The 27,539-nt window shown below is 38.8% G+C and overlaps 2 protein-coding genes across 2 annotated transcripts in view; both read right to left on the bottom strand.

The window, feature by feature from the left end:
* Positions 1-996: 996 nt before the first annotated feature.
* LOC127638310 (NACHT, LRR and PYD domains-containing protein 12-like) lies at positions 997-26,636 on the bottom strand. The gene is made up of 9 exons (XM_052119789.1): positions 26,488-26,636; positions 25,676-25,806; positions 19,864-21,681; positions 12,999-13,172; positions 10,990-11,163; positions 8,109-8,282; positions 3,904-4,077; positions 2,943-3,111; positions 997-1,595 (listed from the first exon to the last, which is right to left on the bottom strand). The coding sequence occupies exons 3-9, from the start codon at positions 21,264-21,266 to the stop codon at positions 1,566-1,568; spliced, it is 2,298 nt and encodes a 765-aa protein (XP_051975749.1). The 5' UTR covers positions 21,267-21,681; positions 25,676-25,806; positions 26,488-26,636; the 3' UTR covers positions 997-1,565.
* si:dkey-234i14.3 (fibulin-7-like) overlaps positions 4,611-27,539 on the bottom strand; it is a 180,502-nt gene continuing 157,573 nt past the window's right edge. Inside the window, exon 8 of the transcript XR_007969854.1 lies at positions 4,611-4,830. The gene's annotated coding sequence lies outside the window, so the exon portion shown is untranslated. The remainder of the gene's footprint in view (positions 4,831-27,539) is intronic.

Genomic DNA, 27,539 nt, shown 5'->3' with positions numbered 1-27,539 from the left:
CCTGTGCATTAAATGATTATTAGCACACATTCCAGCCAATCAGAATCGAGTACTTGAACAGACCATGGTGTTTATACAGTTGAATACAGAAATTTACATACACTTATGTTGAAGTCATGAAAAAAATTTTTGAACCACTCCACAGATTCCATGTTAGCAAACTATAGTTTTGGCAAGGCATCTACATTGTTTTGCCTGACACAAGTCATTTTTCCAACAGTTGTTTAGAGACAGATTGTTTCACTTTTAATTGACTATATCACAACCCTGTGGGTCAGATGTTTACATACACTAAGTTAACTGTGCCTTTAACCAGCACAGAAAATGGTGTGAAGCCTTTAAATGATGTCAAGCCTTTAGGAAATTAGCCAATTAGGCTTCTGATAGGCTAATTGGAGTAAATTGGAGGTGTACCTGTGGATGTATTTTAATGCCTACCTTTGTGCCTCTTTGTTTGACATCATGGGAAAATCAAAAGAAATCAGCCAAGACCTCAGAAAAATTGTGGACCTCCACAAGTCTGGTTCATCCTTGGGAGCAATTTCCAAATGCCTCAATGTACCACGTTCATCTGTACAAACAATAGTATGTAACTATAAACACCATGGGACCAAGCAGCCATCATATCGCTCAGGAAGTAGATGCTTTCTGTCTCCTAGAGATGAACGTAGTTTGGTGCAAAGAGTGCAAATCAATCCTAGAACAACTGTAAAGGACCTTGAGAAGATGCTGGAGGAAACGGCGAGACAAGTATCTATATCCACAGTAAAATGGGCCCTATATCGACATAACCTGAATGGCTGCATAGCAAGAAAGAAACCACTGCTCCACAATATCCATAAAAAAGCCAGCCCGAATGATTCTGTTCTAGAATCTGAATTAAAATTGTAAGCATAAACTCATCATCAATATTTTATTGTATTTTTATATATCTTATTTTTACCTTAACAATTAAGAAAAAAAATTGTCATTATAAATGCAACAAAAACACCTGCTGAATTTCATATTCACATTTTATGATTAGTACCCTGCTTGGTCAAATTGGTTTCTTCCTCAAATTGGTTTCTGAATGAAAGCATATGCTTTAGGTGTATGGAGACAAAACTGTCCTTCAACACATTGCGTTCTGTTAACTTTTTCAATTATTTGATGACTTTTTTCCCCTCCACTCAAACATAAACTCAAGAAAGTGAATTGTAATGAGTTATTATTATTTCACATTTATATTTAGTTTTTTTTTCTACTTCATTTTCAATTTGTCTATTCAACAAGGTGTAACACATAATGTCATTATTGAAATACATGCATGAATGTTATGGGATGTGCTCAATACAGACATAAAAGATTATAATTGTTTGTGTGTTAGCTTAAGCACATTGTGTTTGTCTATACTTGTAACTTTGATCAAAATGAGATCGCATTTTATGACCAATTAATGCAGAAAACCAGCTTATTCTTGAAAAAAGTCACTGTGTGTTAAGTCTCTGTTGATTCTGCTGACAGAGAGTCTTTGTTGATTATCTGACTGTGAGTCTCTGTGGTGGCTCTTATTCATGCTCAGCTGCTCATGAGAAGATTGAACTGCCATACCAAACCTGTTCGAAATTAAATAAAACAAAATAGTCACATATATGCAAAATGAGACATTACAGCACCATACAAATGCACATTATATCTCATATTGCTGGATGGGTGAAAAAGTGCCTGTCAAAGGATTAGGCCACGCCTTCTCATTAATAATAAGAGAGGTACTCAAGCACCACTGATTTAGTCACAACAATTAACACATACTAATTTAATATAGAAAAAAATATTCAACAAAGTTAGAGCAATAAAAAGCTTTTTAGTCTTTTATGGCTCTTTAATAAAAAAAAGTTACTTTTACATCGAGATATTAATTAAAACTCAAACAAAGACATAAACCATATATTATATAATTTATACATGTATACTAATCAATGATAAAGAACACAAATGAGTTTATCACACAGAGACACTGTGATCAGTTAATGTGTTATATTCATGGACCAATCACAATGATATGAGGAGAATTACAGCACAATCAAATGGGGAAAAGTATAGAGCGTTACAGGAGACCATCAAAAGAAAATTTAAACTTATAAGCCAAAACATTATGACCACCTGTCTAATATGCTATTCCACGTGCCGCCAAAACAGCGCCAACCCACTAAGGTATGGACTCTAGAAGACCCCTGAAGTTGTCCTGTGGTATCTGGCACCAAGATATTAGCAGCAGATCCTTGAAGTCCTGTAAGTTGCAAGGAGGAGCCAACGTGGATCGGACTTGTTGGTCCAGCACATCGCACAGATGATCAATCGGATTGAGATCTGTGGAATTTGGAGGCCAGGGCAAAACCTTGAACTCTTCATCATGTTCCTCAAACCATTTCTGAACAATGTGTGCAGTGTGGCAGGGCACATTATCTTGCTCAAAGAGGCCACTGCCAGATGGGATGAGCCTTGTGCGCCCAACACCCTGTCACCGGCTTGTGGTTTGTCCCTCCTTGGACCACTGTCGGTAGGTGCTCACCACTGCTGACCGGTAGCACCCCACAAGCCTTAGCATTTCAGAGATGCTCTGAACCAGTTCTCTGGCCATAACAATTTGGCCCTTGTCAAAGTCGCTCAGGTCTTTACTCCTGCCCATTTCTCCTGCATTCAACACAATGACAACGAGAACTGATTGTTCGCTAACCATCTAATCTACCCCGACCTTGACATGTGGCCTTGTTAGGAGATGATCAACATTATTTGCTTCATCTGTCATAATGTTTTGGCTCATCAGTGTATATATGTAAATATGTATGTAAACTGGAGTTCAAAAGCACCAGGACATTTATTTCGGATGAGCACAAATATTTGTTTGCCTGTATAAACTTTAAAATATGGCAAATAACTATATTGAAATGAGTACTACTCACAGTCTCCAGTTTATAATGAGGGTCTTTCTTTATATCAGAGAGCAGCTTCAATCCCGACTCTCCAATTTTATTCCCAGATAGATTCAGTTTTCTCAGGTGTGAGGGGTTTGATCTCAGGGCTGAAGCCAGAGCAGCACAACCTTCATCTGTGACACCACAATCATACAACCTGCAGAGAACAATGTGAAGTGAAAGTGAATGACATCAGCTTTATCTTCAGTTATCAATAGCACTACGTTTGAGTGTGTTAACTGTAAACCTGTGCAGTGTGCTGGACTTCAGAAATGAGGAGATACATTTCTCTTTCAGAGTTAAAGCAGTTTTATTCTAATGTAAAATCATGTTCATAATTTCCATTTTACTGGTATATGGAACACGGTTTCGCTTATCAACAAGAAACTAATACTAAAATATTTTTGTTTGTTTATATTGACATAGTATTTATTAATATCAAAGTCTTATCAAGTTTGTGCATTTTTAAATATTTAATATTGCTTAAAAATACAGTATAATGACTAATATCTACAATATATAGTAATATAAAATGGGATATTTTGCATAGCTTGTATTTGTTACAACTAGCTGATCATTAATAATAGTCACCTTCTTTCTGGACCATTAGTCATCAAATCATTCAACACAGCAGGATTCATGAAGGTCACAGACACAGTGGTGCACCTTTTAATACATTTAATTGAGTGTTTGCCAAAAACCTGCTCACTCACAGATCAATTCATCATTTCAAGTTCATTTCGATTCAAACATGACTGAATGGAGTGATTTGAACTGTCCCGAGAGGCTTATTTTATATACAGTATGTGCAGTCATTTATTTTCTCATTTAATTTCTTTAGGAGGTACTGCCTGATTTTTATCCTAAAACATCAGCTTCAGTCTCTCTATGGCAGAATATAACATACTGTTTATCAGGTCATGTTTGATTCACAGAGAGATGATCTTACCACAATATCTCCAGTTTACAGTGAGGATTCTCCAGTCCAGCAGAGAGCAGCTTCACTCCTGAGTCTCCTAGTTTATTCCCAGACAGACTCAGTTGTCTCAGGTTTGAAGAGTTTGATCTCAGAGCTGAAGCAAGAGCAGCACAACCTTCATCTGTGACACCACAAATCACTAACCTGCAGAGAACAGTAACACAGGGACATTCAGTAAAACAGGAACCACATAGTTTAAAAAAGAGGGACACCTGTCAAATGTAAAAGTAGCTGTTACATCATCCAATCATGTTTAAAATAGTAATGAGATAATAGTGATAAGATTATTCTGATTAAAGCTCTGATGAAAGACTTGATTTAATTTTGCGGTCTCGTGGCCTTCATTTGAGTGTGCCTGCAAAGTCCACAAGACCATAGGGTGTCCTGACAAAGTAGCTTTGTTAAACTTATTATTATTTGTTAAAGTTATTGTGTCAAAGATGATTTTCAAATTATTGTACATCTCTAAAATACACTGCCTGGCCCAAAAAAAGTTGCATAGTTGACTGCCTTTAGCATTGATTACGGGCATTGTTTCGACAACCTTATGCAGCATCACAACATTTATTTCCATCCAGATTTTAGACCGAGATCTTGTATTGATGACGGGAGAGTTGAACCACTCCATAAAGTCTTCACCAGCACATCCTAAAGACTTTCAATGGGGTAAAGTTCAGGACTCTGTAGTGGCCAATTCATGTGTGAAAATGATTCCTCGTGCTCCCTGAACCACTCTTTCACAATTTGAGATTGATGAATCTTGACATTGTCATCCTGGAATATGCCTGTGTCGTCAGGGAAGAAAAAAATCCACTGATGGGATAACCTGTTCATTCAGTACATTCAGATAGTCAGCTGACTTCATTTTATTGCTGTATAACGTTCTTGAGCCTAGACCTGACCAATTGAATCAACCCCAGATCATAACACTGCCTCCAGATTCTTGTACAGTGGGCACTATACATGATGGGTGGATCGCTTCATGAGCTTCCCTTCTTACCCTGATGCACCCATCGCTTTGGAATAGGTTACATCTGAATTAATCATGACCTTTTTCCATTGCTCCACAGTCCAATCTATATGCTCCCTAGCAAATTGAAGTTGTTTTTTACGATTAGCCTCATAAAAAATTGGCTTTCTTGTGTCCACACAGCTGTTTAGTCCCAGTCCTGTAAGTTCTTGTCACATTGTGTGTATGGAAATGTTCTTACTTTCACTATTACACATAGCCGTGAGTTCTACTGTCGAGTTTTTACGACGAGACATAACCAAGTGTTTTAGTGATCTCTGATCATGACCATTCAAGATTTTTTTCTGACCACATTTCTTGCACGCAGCTGAAGATTCATCACTATCCTTCCAGGTTTTAATAATGCTATGGACAGTTCTATTGTGGGTCCCAGTCAAGTTTATTATTATGATAAAACATTTAGTTATTATAACTTTGATGATTAGATTTGTTTTATTTAACAATAATATACACTCACTGAGCACATTATTAGGAACATGGATTCCACAAGATGCTTTATTGGCATGGATTCCATAAAATGTTGGAAACATTCCTTTGAGATTCTGGCCCATGTTGACATGATTGCATCACTCAATTTCAGACTTTTCAGCTGCACATTCATGCTGCAAATCTCCCATTCAACCACATCCCAAGGGTATTCTCTTGGATTCAGATCCGTTGACTGGGAAGGCCACTGAAGAACAGTGAATGCATTGTGATGTTCATGAAACCAGATTGAGATGACTTTTGCATTGTAGAAGATGGGTATATTGTGACCATGAAGGGATGCACATGAATTCAAAATTCTGACCCTTCCATCTGTGTGCCTCAGCAGAAATCAAGATTCATCAGACCAGGCTACATTTTCCATTCAACAACTGTCCAGTTTTGGTGAGCCTGTGCCCACTGCAGCCTTAGCTTTCTGTTCTTGGCTGACAGAAGTGGAACCCGACATGTTCTGCTGTTGTAGCCAATCCACCTCAAGGTTCGACTTGTTCATTTCACGCATTCTGAGATGCTACTCTGCTCATTAAAACTGTATAGAGTGGTTATATGAGTTACCGTAGCTCGAGCCATTCTGGCCATTCTCTTTTGACCTCTCTCATCAACAAGGTGTTTCCGTCCGTAGAACTGCCACTCACTGGATGTTTTTTGTTTTTGCCAACCTTCTGAGTAATCTCTAGAGACTGAAAATCCCAGGACGTCAGCAATTATAAAAATATAGTACTGTGCAAAAGTTTTAGGCACTTGTGGAAAATGTTACATAGTGAGGATGACATAAATAGTTTTCATTTTTCAATTAACATCATACAAAGTCTAGTAAACTTAAAAAAAGCTAAATCAATATTTGGTGGGACCAACTTTGCCTTCAAAAGAGCACCAATTCACCTAGGGAGACCTGGACACAGTTTTTCTTGGTTGTTGGCAGATAGGATGTTACAAGTTTCTTGGAGAATTCACCACAGTTCTTCTATCTGTTTAGGCTCAATTGCTTCTGTCTCTTCATGTAATCCCAGACTGACTCGATGTTCAGTGGGGGTCTCTGTGGGGCCATGCCATCTGCTCCTGACCAGTATCTGGAGGATTTTATGCATTGCACTGCTGTCACACGATTGGGTGATTTGATTATTGCATGAATATGTAGGTGTACAGGTGTACCTAATAAAGTGCTTAGTGAATGCATTTTTGTAGTATTTACTTCACCATCACTTGGAGCTATTATTTTGGCAGACCTGGAGCCTTTATTTTGGTGGAATGTGCAATGTTTATTTAACAGTTTACGTTGTTCCTTGTTTAAAATCTGGTTAAACACTGTCATCTCCTTTTCTGTGATACTGTGTCACGTATAATAACTTTGCTTTGAGTTTTGCCTTCAGGACAGCAGCTGGAACAGCACCCTCTTCAACGCACTCAATTATATGTATTTTTTAAAGCATATGAATATAAAGTTAATTTCAACATATTGTTGGATATCCTAAAATAATCTGTTATGAGTAAAAAGTCCTATTCGAATATAAATACGTTTTTAAAGAGGATGTAAAAATGGCTATTGAAAAAGCTGATCTCACATAATAAGGGAGACTATTCCAGAGTTTAGGACCTACCACAGAGAAGGCACAATCACCCTTAAATCTATAGTGACAACAAGGAACATTCAAATATTTTATGAGAAGGTCCGAGTGCTCTGGTGGGGGAGTAAGAGATGAGAAAATCGCTAATGCATTTGGATGCGAGACCAGATAGTGCCTTGTAAACAAAGCAGAATTTTAAATTCACCCCTGAATTTAGCAGGAAGCCAGTGTAGTGCTAATACAGGGGTAATGTGATCTCTCTTTCTTGATCCTGTCAAAAATCTAGCTGCTGCATTTTGAACCAGCTGTAGGCGGGATAACGCAGTTTGAGGGAGGCCAATGTACAATGAGTTACAATAGTCTAACCTTGATGAAATTAGAGGATCCAATTAGTGAATCACAATTTCCAGGTCTTTGCTGGAAAGAAACTGTTTGTCTTTAACAATAGATTTCAGGTGGAAAAAGGTACCCTTGACAACGGCTCTAATTTTTTTATTAAAAAGTAATGATGAATCTAAATTCACTAAAGACTTCTTACATGATCTTGTACATTTGACAACAGAGGACTTAACTGGGTGGCCAGGCCAGGTAAGGAGGACCTTAAATCAGAACATCAGTTTTGCTTTTGTTTAACTGTAAATAATTATTTGTCAGCCAATGTTTAATTTCTTCGAAGCAATTTAAGATGTTATCAAATATACAGCTCACTGATAAGTAAAATTGGGAATCGTCAGCATAACAGTGATAGGATATACTGTACTTTTGGAAAATAAAGCTCAGAGGAAGCATATAAAAGGAAAATAATAAAGGTTCTAGAATTGACCCTTGAGGGACGCCACATAATAAATGAGCCAATGTAGAAGATAAATTCTTTATAGAAAACGTCCTATCTTTTATATAGGAGGCAGACCACTAGAGGGCCATGCCCTGGATGCCAACCCCACACAATTACAACAGTCTACACACTATTTTCACACTATTTGATTTTGATCTGATTTTGATCCTAAAGCATCAGCTTCTGTCTCACTATTATAGTGTTATAGAATATAACATACTGTTTATCTGGTCATGTTTGATTCTCAAAGAGATCTTACCACAGTATCTCCAGTTTACAGTGAGGATTCTCTAATACAGCAGAGAGCAGCTTCACTCCTGAGTCTCCTATTTTATTCTTATACAGATCGAGTTCTCTCAGGTGTGAGGGGTTTGATCTCAGAGCTGAAGCCAGATCAGCACAACCTTCATCTGTGACACCACAAATCACCAACCTGCAGAGAAAAATGACACAATCTTTCCTATATCAAAGTTTACCATTTTTCTACCCTTGTTTAACAGTGGCACTTGTAATAATAAGGACTTTACCACAGGTAAGACAGTGGATGGCTCCACATTTCTGTGGTTAATGTTGATTTTCTTTCTAAAAACTGTAGTATTTGTTATAAAAAACAAATAACCTTAAAACATTTAGAAACCTTTAAAGAGCAACATGCAGGTTGAATTTATAACTGAATTAATACTTTATATTGTCTGCAGAGGTCTTTTAAAAACACATAAGTAGAAATTACTAATGAAATCTCATTTGATGTAGAGATTTTGATGAAAATGTGCTAGGCTCTGGAATACGCCTTTCCCGCTATCAACGCGTCATATGACGTAGGGCGAGGCAAACAAAAGAGCTCGCGGTCAGCTCTCATTGTGGGTGTTGATGTAGTTAGAGCAGTAGTGAGAGACAGAAAGTTTTAGAGAAGCCATAATGGTAAATTATTGTGTTTGTGCTGGTTGCACGAATTCCAGCCTGTCAGGACATCGTGTCCATCATTTTCCTTCTAGAAAAAACAAGGCTTTTCGGTCTTGAGTGCGTTTTGTGCAGGTGAAGAGAGCAGACTTCACTGCCGCGTCTGTTACCACACACTCGGTCGCTTGTGGCGCACATTTCACTCCGGAGAATTATCGACCTGGAGATTTGTTGGAGTCTCGGATGGGATTTCGGAGTAAGGACCACGTGAGGCTGATTACTGATGCTGTTCCTCGGTGCACTCGATGGAATCAAGTCCACCGTCAAAGTTTACACCGGATTTTGGCGCGGGCTGGACTGGAGGACAAAGTGCTAACGTTAGCAGACATTCTGTGCAACGAAAACGAGGACTTAGCAGAGTAAGTCTTACTTTTAATTATTTTAACTCTTAATTTGCACATAATTATAGGCCTGTGGGCCATCATAGGCATGTTCGTCCACACCGGAGAACTCGGTTTCTTCATTCGCATCCATTGTAACCTGAGCTTGAACTTGTAACCTGAGCTTGAACTTGACCAGACTCCCTCGCCCATCGTCACTTCCGGTTAGTGCTTTATAGACGCGGAAGTTATTTTATCACAATTTATCTCAAAATATCGTTAATGGCTAAATATATATTACTCCAGTTCAGAAAATCTAGTTGTTTTATCATCAACATACACTATGCTATATAGGGGTGTCCAACCTGCATGTTGCTCTTTAACCCTCTGGGATCTGAGGGTATTTTGGGCCCTGGAGAAGTTTTGACATGCCTTTACATTTGTGCTTTTTTCAGTAGCTTAAAAACATATTAATGGCTAAAGTCTGATAACACTGTATTCAGCACAAACTGGGCTAAAAATAATATGTGAACAATATGCATGTACAGGTTTGTATTTTTGAGAAAATAATGTTTATGCATGGTTTTTGAAAAAAATATAATTTTAAGTCACTGAAATAAGGTCATATAACACATACTAAACATTTGTCCACAAGACTTTTGAGAACTGGATCTTGTAGCCTAGAGTTTTTGCTACAAAATGATGTGAAAACCATTCTGATCACTCATTCAAACAAAACAATATAGTAATTGAACTTTTGTAAGACACTTTTAGTGATAGAATGGTCATATGCAAAGAGGCATGAACTATAATGAATATTGATTGTAATTCACACCTGAGGAGACAAAAGACCCTCCCCTCGTCTTCCCTCAGTGCATCTTAGTGCCATCGCTTCCCCAGGCAAACAGTGCACACGTACACGGCGTCCATGTGATGTAATAGAAAACTGGACTCATTGGACCAGGCAAACTTCTTCCACTGCTCTGAGGTCCAGTTCAAATGCTTGCATGCCCATTGTAGGCGCTTTCGATGGTAAACAGGGATCATCATGGGCACTCTGAATGGTCTGCGACTATGCTGCCCCATACGCAGCAAGGTGGGATGCACTGTGTGTTGTGATACATTCCTCCCATAACAATCATTCAAATTCCACCCCACAAACTTTAGAGATGCGCTGACCCAGTCCTCTGGCAATAACAATTTGGCCCATCTCAAAGTCATTCAGGTCTTTACTCCTGCCCATTTCTCCTGCATTTAACACATTGACTACGAGAACTGAGTATTCGCTTACCATCTAATCTACCCAGAGCTTGACATGTGGCCTTTTTAGGAGATGATCAACGTTATTCGCTTCAGCTGTGAGTGTTCATAATGTTTTGGCTCATCTGTGTTATTTTATCAGCTCTGTGTGTATCGCTTTGTCTCCTCACTGTTGAAATGTGTATTCTTGTCTGGCTTGCATCTTCTTTTCGCTTCTCATTTTGTTGAAATGTGAAGTGATAGCATATTGTACTTGTTGTAAATGACAGTTTGGCGCTGCACTGTATTTTCATCTATTTTATTAAAGAGATTCTAAACCTCACAGATCTCACTTCACTCTCAAAGCCATTGTTTCATATTTTGCTCCAGTTCTCAGATCTGTGAAACACTGTCCCAACCAATCAGACTGCAAAGTACCACCCAAAACACCACCATAACTAATTACAAGATAAAATCTTTTAACTCACAATCATCGTTTTAATGCAACAAATGTGTTGTATTTTTTATTTTGATCCTAAATCCTCAATATCAGTCTTGCTATTGCAGAATATAACATACTTTATATAAGTTAATGTGTGATTCTCACAGAGATGATCTTACCCCAGCATCTCCAATTTACAGTGAGGATTCTCCAGTCCAGCAGAGAGTAGCTTCACTCCAGAGTCTCCTAGTTTATTCCACGACAGATTCAGTTTTCTCAGGTATGAGGGGTTTGATCTCAGAGCTGAAGCCAGAGCTGCACAACCTTCATCTGTGACACCACAATCCTTCAACCTGCAGAGAACAATGACTCGCTCTTCACATGTTCAGTATATACAGATCAGTTCAAAGTCTTTATTATCACAGATTCTACAATATTAAATTATTATAGGTGTCATCAGGAATCAGATTTTCCTTGATATTTTGACTTGACAATTCATTATACTCTAAAAACATACTGTAAGTTTCAGAACTCAAAACTTCCTCCCCAGTCCAACAAGAGCATTTATTCAAACCAAGCTCCAAAAAGAGGTTTTCTACCTCTGTAACTTTGTGACATCACAAGGTTACACACTTCCAGTAGTGGTCGACAGGGCACAGAAGCCACAATGGGTGGCACAAAAAAGTAATTATACAAGCAAAGCAAAACAAATTTCAACCATAAAATACTGGGCTGTTTTAGGTGCCCCAAACAGAAAAGCAGCAGCAGTTCCAGGTGCTCCCTCAGGCCCAAGCTGAGGACTGGCAGGTGTTATGGAGCTTGGTGTCCCAGGGGAAAATGTCAACCGTGACCCTGTCAGCTTTGGTCATCCCCGCTCATCAAGATGTTCGAGCAGACAGCCAAATCCTAGGGATAGGCCAAAAAACAGTGGGCGGTCAACCTCTTGCTGCTGTTGACCTGGAAAGCCCAACTTGCGGCCCAACAGCTTCCGGTGACAGACCTCCTAGACTACGAGAGCCTGAGGCGAGCCATCCTGCAGCGAGTCGGTCAGCTGCCCATTTGCCTTTACTCAACAGCTCTGTGACTCCTGCCGGCGGTGATTGCTGACAGCAGAACGCAACTGGGCCGGTCCCCTGAGGTGGGCACATCGGTCCCCTGATGTGCCACAGGCCACCCTCGAATGAGCAGGAGCGAACCAGACAACTGTGAGTATTAAGGGGATACATACCAAGCCTTGGTGGCTTCAGGTTGTAATCAAACCTCCATTCACCAAAGCTTGGTTCAATCCTAGGCTTCGGGTACAGGCCGAAGGGTGAAGTTAAGGTGTGTTCACGGGAATGTTAAAGAGATTAAGTCCTTGTATTAATCCCCACATCAAGCTCTAAATTACTCGCCAAGTGGCAAGGGGCATTTGAGGTCACACGGCAAGTCTGGGAAATCGATTATGAGGTTAAACTAATGGATAGAGTTGGAGTGTGTCAGATTTACCACCTCAATCTCCTAAAACCTTGGATAGAGGTGGCCCCCGTTACTTTGGCGATAGTGGTTAACTTAAAAGCCACCGATCGGGACACCCCGGTCACTTGTGGAGACCACTTCTCACTGTCACAAGTCATCACAATGTTACAAGAATGTCAAAGAGCACTGTATCGAAATGGCCCCAGGGGTAGTGGTACGCAGTCACCCCTATCGATTACCCGAACACAAAAAATTGGTTCATGAAGAATTAAAGGCAATGCTAGATATCGGGTTAATGGAAGAATCCCACAGTGACTGGGCCAGCCCAGTGGGGCTGAGTGACACTTGGTCCGGTTTTGTGTAGATTATAGAAAGGTCAGTGCAGTGTCTAAATTTGATGCGTACCCGATGCCTCAGATTGATGAACTGATTGTCTCTTACTCTCTCCCCTCCAGCAGCCTGGACACCCTTTCTATCCCTCTCCAGCTCTCATTTTGAAAAACACAACTGCTGTTAGAGATAATTTCTCACAGGTGTTAAAGCGTACTGTTCTTCCACTCCTGGCCGTGCTCTACAAAGATGCCGCTTGGCCATGCCACACTGGCAAACAGGTATTTAGGAGTTTAGCAATGTGTTGACCTGTCCTTCCCTGTGCTCACATGAAAATGTGTTTACAAATATGTCATAAGGTGTATCAGGTCTTTTGTGGTTCTCAGACAGATGATCTTACCACAGCATCTCCAGTTTACAGTGAGGATTCTCAAGTCCAGTAGAGAGCAGCTTCACTCCTGAGTCTCCTAGTTTATTTCCAGACAAATCCAGTTGTCTAAGTTGTGAGGGGTTTGATCTCAGAGCTGAAGCCAGAGCAGCACAACCTCCATCTGTGACAGCACAATCCCTCAATCTGCAGAGGAGAAAAACACAATCTTCACTCTCTCAGTTCAAGATATTCAAAGCAGTTTTGTTTCACAGTTTAAAAACTTAAGTATTGCTAACCTTTTCTCTAGGATGCATTTGTTGGTCCAAAATGACAATGCAATTAGATGCAAAATCCATGATAAACATATGACAGAAAACCACATAATTGTGTGTCCTTAGGTTTTTCTAATTGGCCTGTCACTATAATAAGTGTACTGCAAATCAGTATGGATAATAGCGCCTATGTGGTTTGAAGTTGTCCTGCTGAAAAGTCCGGGACGCCACTGTAAAAGATGTTGGTCAGTATATGATTATCCATAATTTGTACATGTCTGTCTGCATTAATGGTGCCCAAACAAATGTGCAAGTTACCCATGCAATATGCATTGATACGCCCCGGCCCTAATAGACACTGGCTTTTGGACCTGACGCTGATAATGGCTTGGACGGTCCTTTTCCTCTTTGGCCCGGAGAAGACGGCAGCTCTTTTTTTTTTATGTGGACTCATCGGATCAAAAAACACTTCCACTTTTCTACTTTCCATCTAAGATGAGACTGAGCCCAGATAAGTTGGCTGCACTTCTGTACAGTGTTGATGTAGGGCCTCTGCTTTTCATAGTAAAGTCTTAACTTGAATCTGTGGATGCAGCGGCAAGTGGTGTTGACTAACAAAGGTTTACAAAGTAATCCCAAGCCCATGTTCATGATATCCATTACAGAAGAATGATGATTTTTAAGACAGTGACGTCTGAGGGATCAGACACCACGTGCATTCAGAATTGGTTTTCGTCTTGCCCTTTAAGCAGCAAGATTTGACCATATTCCTTGAATCTTTTAACTATATTGTGCACTTCAGAGGGTGAAATGACCAAAATCCTTCCAATTTGTCTTTGGGGAACATTGTTCTTAAAGTGCTGGATTATTTGCTGAAGCATCTGTTGGCAAATTACAAGTATCAAATGATCCTTGCTCTTGGAGGATCTTTATATAATATGACATGACTGTCTCACCTGTTTAACATCTCCTGTTTCACATTGACTTATTAACTCGTCAAAATGTTATTAGTCTAAAATGGCCCGTCTCGCAATCATCTCATTTAAAATTACTGATGTAGGACTTTAATTCAGAAGATAACTATGAGAAATTCAACAATTCTATACAGAATGATTTAAATACAGAATCTACACTGACTTTCTCCTGAGCTATATAGAGATTCGAACTGGCAAGTATGGGTGTCTTTCATCTGGCAAATCTTAAAAACTGTAAAAACAGTGGGGAATCTTGGGAAAGGCACAGTGAAGCTCATCTGTTTTTGTTGTTAATCAGATAAACTCCCAAACTAACTCATCACATGACTGCCATTTGCTGAGGAACTACTCTTTTCATGATCGCCAGGGAAACCCATACAAACCCATTGTTCTTCAATATAACCAACTCTCCATGTTTAAAATTATTATACTAATCATGAGGCATGTTTCAAGCTCACCAGCTCACATGAAGCTTCATTCATGAACTGCTAACATGGACCTTGGCATTTTCTATTTCACTACAATCCAAATACACAGACATGTGTAGGATTATTCTACAAATATTGAGAAATGCATCCTGTGCAGTTGATAACCCTGATAAGTTTGTTTTTCATAACTTGTAATGTATTATCCGTGTTAAAACTAAAAAACGAATTAGTAGGAAGTTTTATAATACATTATAAGTACAAGCGTTTGGTATGTCATTTATTGTCTCTTAAATTTCAGAATGATGGTGTGAAGTATTTTCGGGTCATTTGCAGTAATAGTTTTCTTATGAAATTCATGATTAAAATGTTCACCTTTTGAGTGGGAAACTGACAAACCTTAGAATAAAGGCCATAAATTAATTAACTTGAGGGGATTTCGGTTTGACCACAGGTCCTCTAAAAAGAAGCCTCTGGTTGGCTTATGTAATGTTTAATGTATATGTTCATGTATTTAATGTCTTTTATTTTAAAAGTTTAGTTCCTGTTCATGTCATATTTTCCCTAGTCATTTGATTCCAGTTTCCCTTCATGTTCATGTATCTTGTGTTTATTGTTTAATTATCTTATGATAAGTTCTGTCTTTTCATTGGTTAACTTATTTGTCGTATTCTCCCATGTCATGTATTTAAGCCTCATGTTTGCCACTGTCCATTGTCAAGTATTGAATGCGAGTGTAGCCGCTTATGTTAAGCCATGAGCCATTGCGGTCCACGACATCAGAGCCGAATCAGAGTTCCACTACATGGTCGCCGAATACACGGTCGATGAGCCAACGCCCATGCCTGCCACGGCCAACGAGACAACACCCACGCCTTCCACAGGTAACGAGCTGGTAGCTTCGTCCATTCCAGGGCCAGCGTCGTCATTTCTCATCCGTCCCAGAGAAAGCGTTGCCAAGTCTCTGCCCATGTACACAAACTCAGAGGTCGTTTCCAAGTCTCTGCCCATATTACATTTACATTTATGCATTTATGTTTTTATCCAAAGCGACTTACATTGCACTTATTACAGGGACAATCCCCCTGGAGCAACCTGGAGTTAAGTGCCTCGCTCAAGAACACAATGGTGGTGGCTGTGGGGATTGAACCAGCAACCTTCTGATTACCAGTTATGTGCTTTAGCCCACTACGCCACAGGCGCCATGCCATGTCACAGCCACGCCTCGGCCTGCTCCATGCCATGTCACAGCCACGCCTTGGCCTGCTCCATGCCATGTCACAGCTACGCCTCGGCCTGCTCCATGCCATGTCACAGCTACGCCTCGGCCTGCTCCATGCCATGTCACAGCTATGCCTCAGCCTGTTCCATGCCATGTCACAACCACGCTTCAGCAGACTCAGGCTCCATGCCATGACACAGCCGAACCTCAGTCTGCTGCATGCCATTTCTCAGCCAAGCCTCAGCCGGCTCCATGCCATGTCACAGCCACGCCTCATCCAGTTCCATGCCATGTCACAACCATGTCACAGCCGAACCTCAGTCTGCTCCATGCCATGTCTCAGCCACACCTCAGCCTGCTCCATACCATGTCACAGCCATGCCTCAGCCTGCTCCATGCCAAGTCTGGGGCTTGGCTGAGACTGCTCCACGCTCACAGCTGAACCTCAGTTTGCTCCATGCCATGTTTCAGCCAAGCCCCAGACTGCTCCATGCCATGTCAAAGCCAAGCTTTAGTCTGCTCCATGCCATGTCTTAGCCAAACCCCAGTCTTGATAAAATTCTTTACAGATAAAATTGAAATAATCAGAAATAAATTGGAATTATGCAATTGTCTGTCACAGTACCTCAGAAAACAGTGTCTCATAATTTTCCTCACAAGCAACTTCAATTCTTCACTGTCATAGGTCATGAAGAGCTAACAAACCTTATTGAAACATCATAAGCCACAACATGTATCTTAGATCCAGTACCAACTAAGCACTTAAAAGAGGTATTACCTGTAATCTCAGAACCTCTTCTTAATATTATTATCTCCTCGCTATACTTATGACATTTCCCAAGAAATTTTAAAATGTCATTTATCAAACTTCTTATTAAGAAGCCACATCTTGATCTTGTAGAAATAGATGATTATAGACAGATTTCAAATCTCCCATTTATGTCAAAAATACTAGAAAAGGTTGTGTCCTCCCAACTGTGTTAATTTCTACAGAGAAATAGTATATATGAATGATTTCTGTCAGGATTTAGGCCCCATCAAGTACAGAGACTGCACTTATCAGAGTTACAAATTACTTGCTCTTATCATCTGATTATGGCTGCATTTGTGGGGGAACTGGCCCCCACAGTGAGTCTGGTTTCTCCCAAGGTTATTTTTCTCCATTAATCTGCATTTTATGGAGTTTTGTGTTCCTTGCCACAGTCGCCAACAGCTTGCTCACTGGGGTTATTAATACAATTATTATTTAATTATTTTTTAAACACGATTAAGAATCGTATTTTATCTAAATTGCACAATGATGATTCATCGACTTTATAGACATTACAGTTTTATCGTCTGTTAATGCTGATCTTCTGTAAGGCTGCTTTGAAACGATGTGTGTTGTGAAAGGCGCTATACAAATATAATTGACTTGACTTGAATATTCTTCCCTGGGAGATATTATAAGGAATCGTGGAATAAGTTTCCACTGTTATGTCGACGATACCTAACTTTATATTTCTTTAAAACCCAATGAAATTTCACAATTCTCCAAATTAGCAGAGTATATCAATGAAATCAAAGTTTGGATTGCCAGAAATTTCCTTCTACTCAATTCTGACAAAACAGAGGTGCTAATTATTGGACCACTTTATAGACACTAAAGTTTCATTTTCGGTTAAAGCATGATTTTCTGTAAAGCTGCTTTATCTCCTCACTATGCAACAATAACTAATTTAAATTCCATGCAATCACTACAACCTACAAAAATTAATGTTGTTGTTCATCTTCCAGGTCAGCTGGCTAATTTCCTTGAGGAGCTGGATGTCCTGCTCAGGCAGCAGTTAGAAATTCTTGGTCCAGGTACAAAATGTAGTCAGCGTGCTCCCCTTTGTTTGTTGGGGATTGGGGTTGTGAAGAAAATGATTCAATCAATATACGCTACACCGACGGCTTTCGCTGTTGCGCACTGTCTCCGTGTTTATATTTGCACTACAATATGGAAAAACTTTTTTTGTGAACATGGGAACAACATCAGGGCTGCAGAGGAGAAATTGGCATAAATCTAAAGATCCTTTAGAGTCTGAATTTGAGTAAGTATCAGTCTCTGCATTCTTACTTCTAGGCTAACATCTCCTCTGCAAAAACTTCCTTTTACAAGGACAAGATCAGCAGCACTATAGATGCTCACAGCTTATTTAGGACACTTAACACACTCATCTCCACTCCATATGTGCAGCCTTTGACACAGTCAACCATCAGATCCTCTTTTACAAACTCTCTACTCTGGGGATCATAGGAACAAGTCCTATCTCTCAATTAGGTCTTTCTATTAGCTAGGAGAGGTGGCATGTCCAAATCACATAAGCTACTTAATGGGGTATATATCAGGGCTTAGTGTTTGGCCACTCATCTTCTCTATATACACAAAATCACTGGGACCCATAATTCAAACACACAGACTTTCTTACCACTGCTATGCTGATGACACGCAGCTCTATTTGTCTTTCCAGCCTGATAACCCCATGGTTACTGTTCAGTTCTTGACCTGCCTGGCAGACATCTCGGCCTGTATGAAGGAACACCTCCTTCAACACAACCTAGCGAAGACTGAGCTCCTCGTCTTTCCAGCCAGCCCTGCTGTTGAGCATAATATCACCGTTCATCTGGGTTCACACCATCCAAAAAGGTCAGTAAATTGGGGGGTAAATATCGACGACCAGCTCATCTTCCCCGACCACATCTAAAAAACAGACAGATCATGTAGATTTGCACTCTACAAAATGTATTAAAAATTAAAATCTACAAAATAGGAAGATGAGACCCTTACTCTCTGAACATGCTATACAACTCCTTGCTCAGTCTCCTTTCTTTCTAGGCTGCAATAATGTAATGGTCTTTCAGCTGGGCTTGCTGCAAGTGTAATCAGGCCTCTGCAAATGATTCAGAATGCAGCAGCAACTGGTCTTAAATGAACCCAAGACAGTGCATGTTACACCCCTCCTTATCTCTCCACACATCCAGTTGCTGCATGTATAAAGCTCAAGGCTCTGATTCTAGCATACAGAACAGTAAATAGGTCTGCGCCAGCTTAACGGCTAAAGACACCATTTCCATGAGAACTTAACCCTACACACCTAAAAAAAAATCTTATTTGCATTCTAATCTTTGTCTTGGCACGTACTTTTCTAAAACAATTGAAACTTTGTATTGCAGCTCTCTTTTCATGTTACTGTCTCCTTGAAATGAATCACTTATGTTGTTCCTTCTTCATTTTGTAAGTCGCTTTGGATGAAAGCGCTTGCTAAATTAATAAATAATGAATAAATTAAATGATACATTTATCTTAATGTGTTCTGAATTTTTTTAATGGATTATCTACGATGACTGTAAAGAAAAAATTAACAGAAGAAAAATAAAACATAATGAAAGTAAAGATGAATGAAATAAGTTTGATCTTTTCTTAAATTCACAGGGGCAGATTTACTAAGAACGAATTGCATCCACTAAAAGTGCCATTATTTTGCAAGTTTTCACTGCTCTCATTTAGCACCCAATTTGCGTGCGCTGGACGACACCGTGCATCTGGATATATGCCAGGTTATAACGATCTTCAACATCATTTGATAAGTATTTGCTGAAATGATCGGTTGAAAAGGTACACAAACATCTCTTTTAAATCACATTTATTTTACCACCTACTTTCATTTGGCGGTAAGATCACCACAACATTTCACTGTTAGTTTACACTCACAAAAACTCAACAATATTCAGGGCAGTTCATAAAGTAGATGTATACAGTGGATATTAAAATATGTGTTACTATGTGACAAAATCATCAGTAAAACAAATTGTGTTCTGCACTGAATGTTGATGGACTAACAGACATGTAAAACATGCAGTATTAGGCTTCAGCATGTAGAAATGCAAACAGTACTCATCAAACTACAAACAGCTGTGTTAAAATAGCTTACAGCAGAGCGTTTTAACAATGTAATGATTTTTCTCAGTGATACTTACTGAATAAATCTGGATTCTTTAATCACAGGTAGCAGCTTCAGAAGAACTTCATCTGCTTTATTTCCTACTCCAACAAATTCTGTCAGATCAAACACATCCATCTTCTGCTCTGAGGTCAACAACACAAAAACTAAAGCTGACCACTGTGATGAGGAAAGTTTGGTTTCTCTTATTCTTCCAGATTTCAGATAATGTTGAATCTCCTGCATTAGTGAATGATCACCAAGTTCATTCAGACAGTGAAACAGATTGATGGATTTCTCTAGAGGGAGATTGTTCCTGATCTTCTGTTTGATGTACTGAACTGTTTTCTCATTGTTGTGGAAGCTGCTTCCTGTCTGTGTCATTAAATCTTGTGAAAGAGTCTGATTAGACTTAAATGACAGACCCAGAAGGAAACAGAGGAAAAGGTCCAGATGTCCATTCTGACTTTGTAAAGCTTCATCCACAACTCTCTGATGCAGCTCAGATAATGAAACCTGTTTTGATGAATATCTTCTTATTAAATTCAAAGCTTTAGCCATCAGACTTGGTTTGGTAAAGTGGTCAAACACATTTATGTTGTTGTTTGTAAAGGAGAGGTGCACATATAGAGCTGCAAGATGTTCCTGAACGCTCAGATGAACAAAGCAGAACACTTTCCCCAGGTACAGCCCAAACTCCTCTCTGAAGATCTGAGTGCACAATCCTGAGTACACTGATGCTTCTGTCACATCAATACCACACTCTCTCAGGTCTTCCTCATAGAAGATCAGATTGCCTTTCATAAGCTGCTGAAAAGACAGTTTCCCCAGTTTGACAATCATGTCCTCATCTGTCACGTTCTTCTCACAGTTCTTCTCATGTTTGATGTTTGTCGGAATGATCAGGAAGTGTGTGTACATTTGAGTCAGAGTCTTGGGGATCTCTCCACTTTCTGCTTCACCCATCTTTCTCTCTAGAACAGTGGCTGAAATCCAGCAGAATGCTGGAATATGACACATGATGTTGAGGCTCCTTGATGACTTCAGGTGTGTGATGATTCTATTGGCCAGACTCTGATCACTGATTCTCTTCCGGAAGTATTCCTCCTTCTGTGGCTCACTGAATCCTCGTACCTTTGTCACTCGATCAACACACTCAGAGGGGATGAGATCAGCTGCTGCTGGTCTGGACGTGATCCAGATGAGAGCAGATGGAAGCAGATTCCCCTTGATGAGGTTTGTCAGCAGCACATCCACTGAGGCCAATTCACTTACATTACACAACCTCACATTGCTCGTAAAATCTAAAGACAGACGACACTCATCCAGACCATCAAAAATGAAGACAACCTTATATTCATCACTGGATATTTCCATTTGTTTTGTTTCTGTGAAGAAGACATGAAGAAAATCTGAAAGACTGAGTTTTTTGTCCTTCATCAAATTAAGATCTCTGAAAGGAAGTGGAAATATGAGGCGTACATCCTGATTTTCTTTCCCTTCAGCCCAGTCCAGAATAAACTACTGCACAGAGACTGTTTTTCCAATGCCAGCGACTCCCTTTGTCAGCACATTTCTGATGTCTTTGTCTTGTTCAGGTAAAGGTTTAAAGATGTCATTGCATTTGACTGGTGTGTCCTCTGTTGCTGTTCTCCTGGATGCTGTTTCAATCTGTCTCACCTCATGTTCATTACTAATCTCTCCAAACTCAACCTCTGTGATGTAGAGCTCTGTGTAGATCTCATTCAGGAGTGTTTGGTTTTCCTGCTTTGCTGTTCCCCCCCATAAACACTGAAACTTCTTCCTCAGGTTTGACTTAAGGTTATTGTGGATTTCAAAAATGTGAGGTTCATTGCTAGAAGATAGACAAAGCAGATCATCATATTAGGAGACCAGTACATAGAATCCAAATAAACAGAGATGGGTTTTAATGTTTTATATAAGACACAGAATAAGTAGTAAGACAACTATTAGTGAGATTTAACTTTTCTTTTTATATATATATATATATATATATATATATATATATGGAAGGTTTGATTGTGATGTATAACCTACATACTTACACAACAGTTATTTCCAAATCCTCTCATTTGATTGGCTAAGCAGCATTCAAATAGTTCTGATATTTAGAATAACAACATTAGAATATTTCACTGTTTGAACATCAAGATCTGTCTCACCAGCGAGAAGGGCTGGAGCTAAAATTCAAAGGGCCTGGGACCAATTTAGTTTTAGTTGGTTGAATTTTTTAGTTTTTCTACAAACTACAAACCCAGCTCTGTTTGTATGATTAAATGCTAATTCTTACTATAATAACACCTTCAGTACATGGTGTAGTGGTCTAATGCACATAACTGGTAAACTGGTAATCAGAAGGTCGCTGGTTCGATCCCCACAGTCACCACCATTGTGTCCTTGAGCAAGGCACTTAACGCCAGGTTGCTCCGGCGGGATTGTCCCTGTAATAAGTGCACTGTAAGTCGCTTTGGATAAAAGCGTCTGCCAAAATGCATAAATGTAAATGTAAAGTTAAAAGTGGAGTTGGGGTGGTGGAGGGACGCACGGGAGCGAGGTAAGCAATGGCACTTGTGTTGTGATTGACAGAACTAAATAGGCAAGCTCCTCCCAAACCTTCATTTAGAACTCCATATATTTCTAACAAACAGCAGATGAGAAAAAGAACCACTGTACACCTGACAAATAATCAGCAGGTGTGTTGGGAAAAACTGGAGGAAACTAAATAAAAGCATATCTTGTACACTGTTGCTGCTTGCAAACATTATACAAATGAATTGAAACGTTTCTGTAATGCTTGTGGAGGGGAGAGGCAATGGATCTAATCACAGCTTTTTTCCAGAGAAACACTAGAACCAACCATTGCCATCATAATTGAACACGAACCAACCGAGAACATGCGGACATTATATACACAAAGACTAATGGGTTAACAAGACACAGCTGGAAACAATCAGAAAGGGATGAACTAAGTCATAGCAAGGACAGACAAAACAAATTCAAAATAAAAGTCCATGAATTAATACTAACAATAATACTGTCAAAATAATAGTAAACACAAAGACGCCACAACATTACTGTTTCAGTCATGTGACCTTTGTCAGGTATTTATAAAGGTAACATTTTATAAATACCTGAGAAAGTTCACATGACCGAACAAGGTTTCATTACATTTGTATACTATTTGCAAGCAACAGCAGTGTTTTGTTTATTACATAACATCAGAAGGAAAGTCTTCATCTTTCAATTTGAGTGGATATGGCATGGACTGGTCACTCTTTATGGACACACAGCTGGGTTCTGGTGAGTCTGATCTCTTTTGCTGGATTGGCCTTTAAAAGCAATAATATACAACGTTAGCCATTCTCATGATTTGTTTGTGAATCTGATTCATGACAAATCCTTCTTTTGAGTCAGATCTTTTCAACGAATCAGTTGATCCGGTTCACAAAAACACTGAATAATTTGTGAATAAATCTTTAGTAAGATTTTTCCATTTACAAAACTGATACGGCTCTCAAGTTCAACTCCATCAGGTTGCAGCGGTAATGTTGTAATCATACTGTAAGATTTTTCGTGAAGTACAACTATTTAAATTTGATCTTGTGTGGCTTCGGAAGACTTTTATGTATGAATCACGAGTAGGACTGGATTTTTGAGAACCCATTATTGTACACAAACAGTTCAATTTTTTATTATTTTTTTTAAATACCAGAACCTTATCATTTTCACGGCCTTCGGTTCTATGAGCGAATTTCTACTTGGAAACCAACACACACCCCATCTCCATGGATCCAGGCTGATTCATTTTTATATATTAACTTAAAAGTTTTTAAACATATTAATTCAAGAAATGCAAAAAACTAAAAATAAAAACACCCCAGCGTTAATGGTTCCTATACATGCTATTTTCCGGTGATGCGGAAGAAAGACTGGATTCTGACTGTTTACAGCAGAACATTTCAGCAGCAGCGCTGCCATCTTCTGAATCAATGGCATGAGTGTATTTTGATTCCCGAATAAATAATTTTATGAGCCGGATCTTCTGAATGTACACCGCGAAACATATGACTCTTTCTGGTATAGTACAATTCCCAAGTGAATCACTCTAATGATCCAGTTCTTTTGAATCAACAGTGTGAAACATACGGTGCTTCCATTATATTCTGATTCCCAAACAAATTACTCTTATGTTCTTTTAAGTGAATCAAAAACAATTTATCAGTACTGAATTAATGTACAAGTTATGAATGTCCAACTTGAAATGAAATAAGAACTGTTGAAGTCTCTCAAGCCTGAAGTACAACATTAGACTATATAACACAACTGTCTCTGGAACAGTTAGTGTAATGTCATGTTGTACTTCAGACCAGTTACTGATTGGTTGTTCATACGACAATGTGTAGTTAAAAAGTCTTTTTTTTTTGGTTTGTTTATTTTTCAAAGTGGAATTTTATAAAAGAATGAATGAATGAAATATGATTTCTTGTTTAGATTTTTTTTATTATTTAAAATATAGTTAGGATGAATTATTATATTGCATTTATGTCTCTAAAAAGTCTGCAAACAAGAAAAAAGAAAAGAAAAAATATTTTACAAGAACTGTACTAAATGCATTTCTGACTCATTATATCTGCTCTGTAGAACCCTCAAATGATCTCATCATTTGGCAACAGACTGCAGAGGGCAGTAAATGCAAATATAATCGCATTTCTAATTTCCAAATAATTCATGCTCCAAAACTACAAAAAAAAATTGTTACTGGAATCTGAATAGTTAAGAGGAGTCAGAATAGTTTAATTCCTTTCGATTCCCATCCCTTATCACAAGTTCAACACCACACACACTACTTATTTGATCCTTTTATAACCCCTGTTGTAGCTAAAAAGCTCTCCTTGCTATTCTTTTAAATTTCATGGAAAAAGATCCAATAATATATCCAATATACAGTATATATATCCTATATATAATATTCAGTAATTCTAAAATATTTAACCATTTGCAGCCTGTATTCTGTTATTTGTAGAAGAATAGATTTTAAAAGTAAACCTCCCAACCCTAATTAAAAGTATTTCAAACTGTAATCTCAAATTTCATCCTAATTACAGCTCATGAAATAACATGTGCTCGTAATGCAACTTCTATCACCTAAGACATCTTTATATTTTTGTGGATGTGACATTGACTGGTCACTCTTCACGGGCACACAGCTGGGTTCTGGTGAGTCTGATCTCTTTTAAACAATGTTAGCCATTCTAAGTGCTTATTTAAGATGAAAGATAACATGAAGCTAAAGTAACTCAGATTAAAGGTGTACTCAGTACAATATTTGTTTATGTTCCACTGACACCTAGTGGCGTAGATGCAACATCACACAAAAACAGAACTTCTCTGTTACCGATATATCATTGTAAAAATTTGCTATTCACAATCAGTAATTCATTCATTTTCCAATTCAAAGCAAATCATTTAAAAAATATTATTGCGAGAGTAATATAATCTAAACATGTGGCACTCATGGTTGTGTGATTTAGAATAAAGCAACTTTTAATACTGATCTGACTAGAGCAGGGGATGCCAAATCCTGCTCCTGGAGGGTCACTGTCCTGGAGGGTCACTGTCCTGCAGGGTTTAGATCAGAGTTTAACACATCAGCCTGTAATTTTCAAGTAATTCTGGAGACTTCATTAGCTTGATGAGATGAGTTTGATTACGGTTGGAGCTACCTCTGCAGGACGGTTACCCTCCAGGAGCAGGACTTAAGTTACCATAGGAGTTTTCTTAGGGGCCCCATATGCTCAGAAACGGCCCTGAGACTTTAAAGAGAGTACCTGTATCCTGGAGAAAAATCTGCATCTCTCAATGTTTGTGTCTCCTCCATGAATCATTGAGTCCTCATGAAGATGCACAGCTGGATCTGGGGAGTCTGATCTCCTCCATTGACTTCAACTGGACGAAACCACTGAAACACACATACACGTATGTATTGTTTTTCCACGTGAGGACATCCCTAAATCTCCCCAAAGGTTTTTGTCTGATTTTGCACTCTTCCGGGTATTTGTCTCCAAACTAGCTACTAACAGTACACACACACACACACACACACACACACACACACACACACACACACACACACACACACACACACAAACCGTTATTTTTTCAGCTGGGTTGAGTTTCTTCAAACTATATGCGTCCCTTATTACACCTGTTTAATATTCATGACTTAAAAAGATAATGTCAATTAAAACTGTATTTGTATTGTATGCAAGTAATATTCGCCAAATTTAATCAAGTTGCAAAGTGCTGGTGTTTCCATATTTCAGAAATAATAAAACGATCGAGGTTATTGTAAATAATATCAAACTAATTAAAAAGCAGAAACAGTTAATAAAAACAATGGAATAAAAAGTTGTCGCGTGTCATTCATTCTTTTCATATTCAATTAATAATCAAAAATCTACAAACGACCTAATACAAAAATTCATTTTACAAATCCTATATTATTAAAACAAAATACTTGTTTTATCTACTTTGCTCAAGTTACGCAACATTTCACTTTTACTTCAAATTCGTGTTTGCTGAAATTTTACAGAATGTCAATAAGGAAATGACACCAGCGAGAAAAAATCCGAGCACTCACCAAACGTTTTACTAGATACAGCTGCTCAAAAGCTCAAAATCCTGCAGTTCCATGTTCTAAAGATATTGTAAACGTTCATATTATACGCTAAACCTAGTTCTTCCGTTATATATCAACTTGAAAATGTCGAAAGACAAACTCTGAACAAACATTCGCGTCATTTGTGGCAGAAATTAGCAATACATGAGCAATATACGGAGTGACAGATGGGGGCGCTATCAATCCACTTAACTCACAGAAATATGGATGATAAAAAAAAAAAGTGGAAAAAATGACATGGCCGAGCAAAATGGCATACTACTCCTGCTATTTCTGCCATATACAAACAGGGCAGAAGTAGTATGGCGGTCAAGATGGCGCTGAAGTATGCTATCTTTTGAGAGGCGCAGTTTTCTTTTGTGCAAAACTTAGCTTTCGGTTACTCAAATTTAAACTTGTAAACGGGACATCTTTTATAGATGTTTTCTCAAGTTTAGACCAAAATGGGATTAATATCAAACCCCTCCTAGTGAGTTTGCGATTACAACTGTGAATAGCTCATTTGCACGAGGGCACATTACCTATTTATTGGGAATAAAAGATGAAAGCATGTACCCTAAACTCTCAGAAGATTCAACAAAAATCCACGGCAATAGAAAGGGTCAAGTTGATCCACGACTATGTGAAACAAACAGGGTTGGGAGGGTTATTTTGAAATGTATTCTACTACAGAATCATGCAGTAAAATGTAATTTGTAATGTATCCTGTTAGATTACTCAAGGTCAGTTACGTATTCTAAATACTTTGGATTACTTCTTGAGCAGTTCTTAGTGTATGTTGAACGATGCAAAAAATTCAGAGGTTCTCAAGCAAAAGAAAATAAAAATCACAAAGGATTTGACACGGTATGGTGGAAGAGGCCAGAAGGCAGAGGAAGATTGCTGGATTCAAAGGCCCCTTTGCTGTTGTCGATGGCAAAACAATTTTTACGCTGGATGTGCATAATTTGTAATTTATTGACAAAAATGTTCAAGGGCAGCTATTGTTTCCAATATTTTGTTTTATCCTTGGT

The sequence above is a fragment of the Xyrauchen texanus genome, chromosome 46 (genome assembly GCF_025860055.1).
Source record: "Xyrauchen texanus isolate HMW12.3.18 chromosome 46, RBS_HiC_50CHRs, whole genome shotgun sequence".
Taxonomy (NCBI): domain Eukaryota; kingdom Metazoa; phylum Chordata; class Actinopteri; order Cypriniformes; family Catostomidae; genus Xyrauchen; species Xyrauchen texanus.
The sequence above is the reverse complement of the archived record's forward strand: the minus strand, read 5'-3'. Positions and strand labels throughout refer to the sequence as shown.

Coding starts and splice junctions, on each gene's coding strand:
- LOC127638310 (XM_052119789.1), bottom strand. CDS start 21,266: ATGAAGGACAAAAAACTCAGTCTTTCAGATTTTCTTCATGTCTTCTTC. Junction 4,078..8,108: donor TGTAAACTGGAGATACTGTG/GTAAGATCTCTT, acceptor TGTTCTCTGCAG/GTTAGTGATTTGTGGTGTCA. Junction 3,112..3,903: donor TGTAAACTGGAGATATTGTG/GTAAGATCATCT, acceptor TGTTCTCTGCAG/GTTGTATGATTGTGGTGTCA.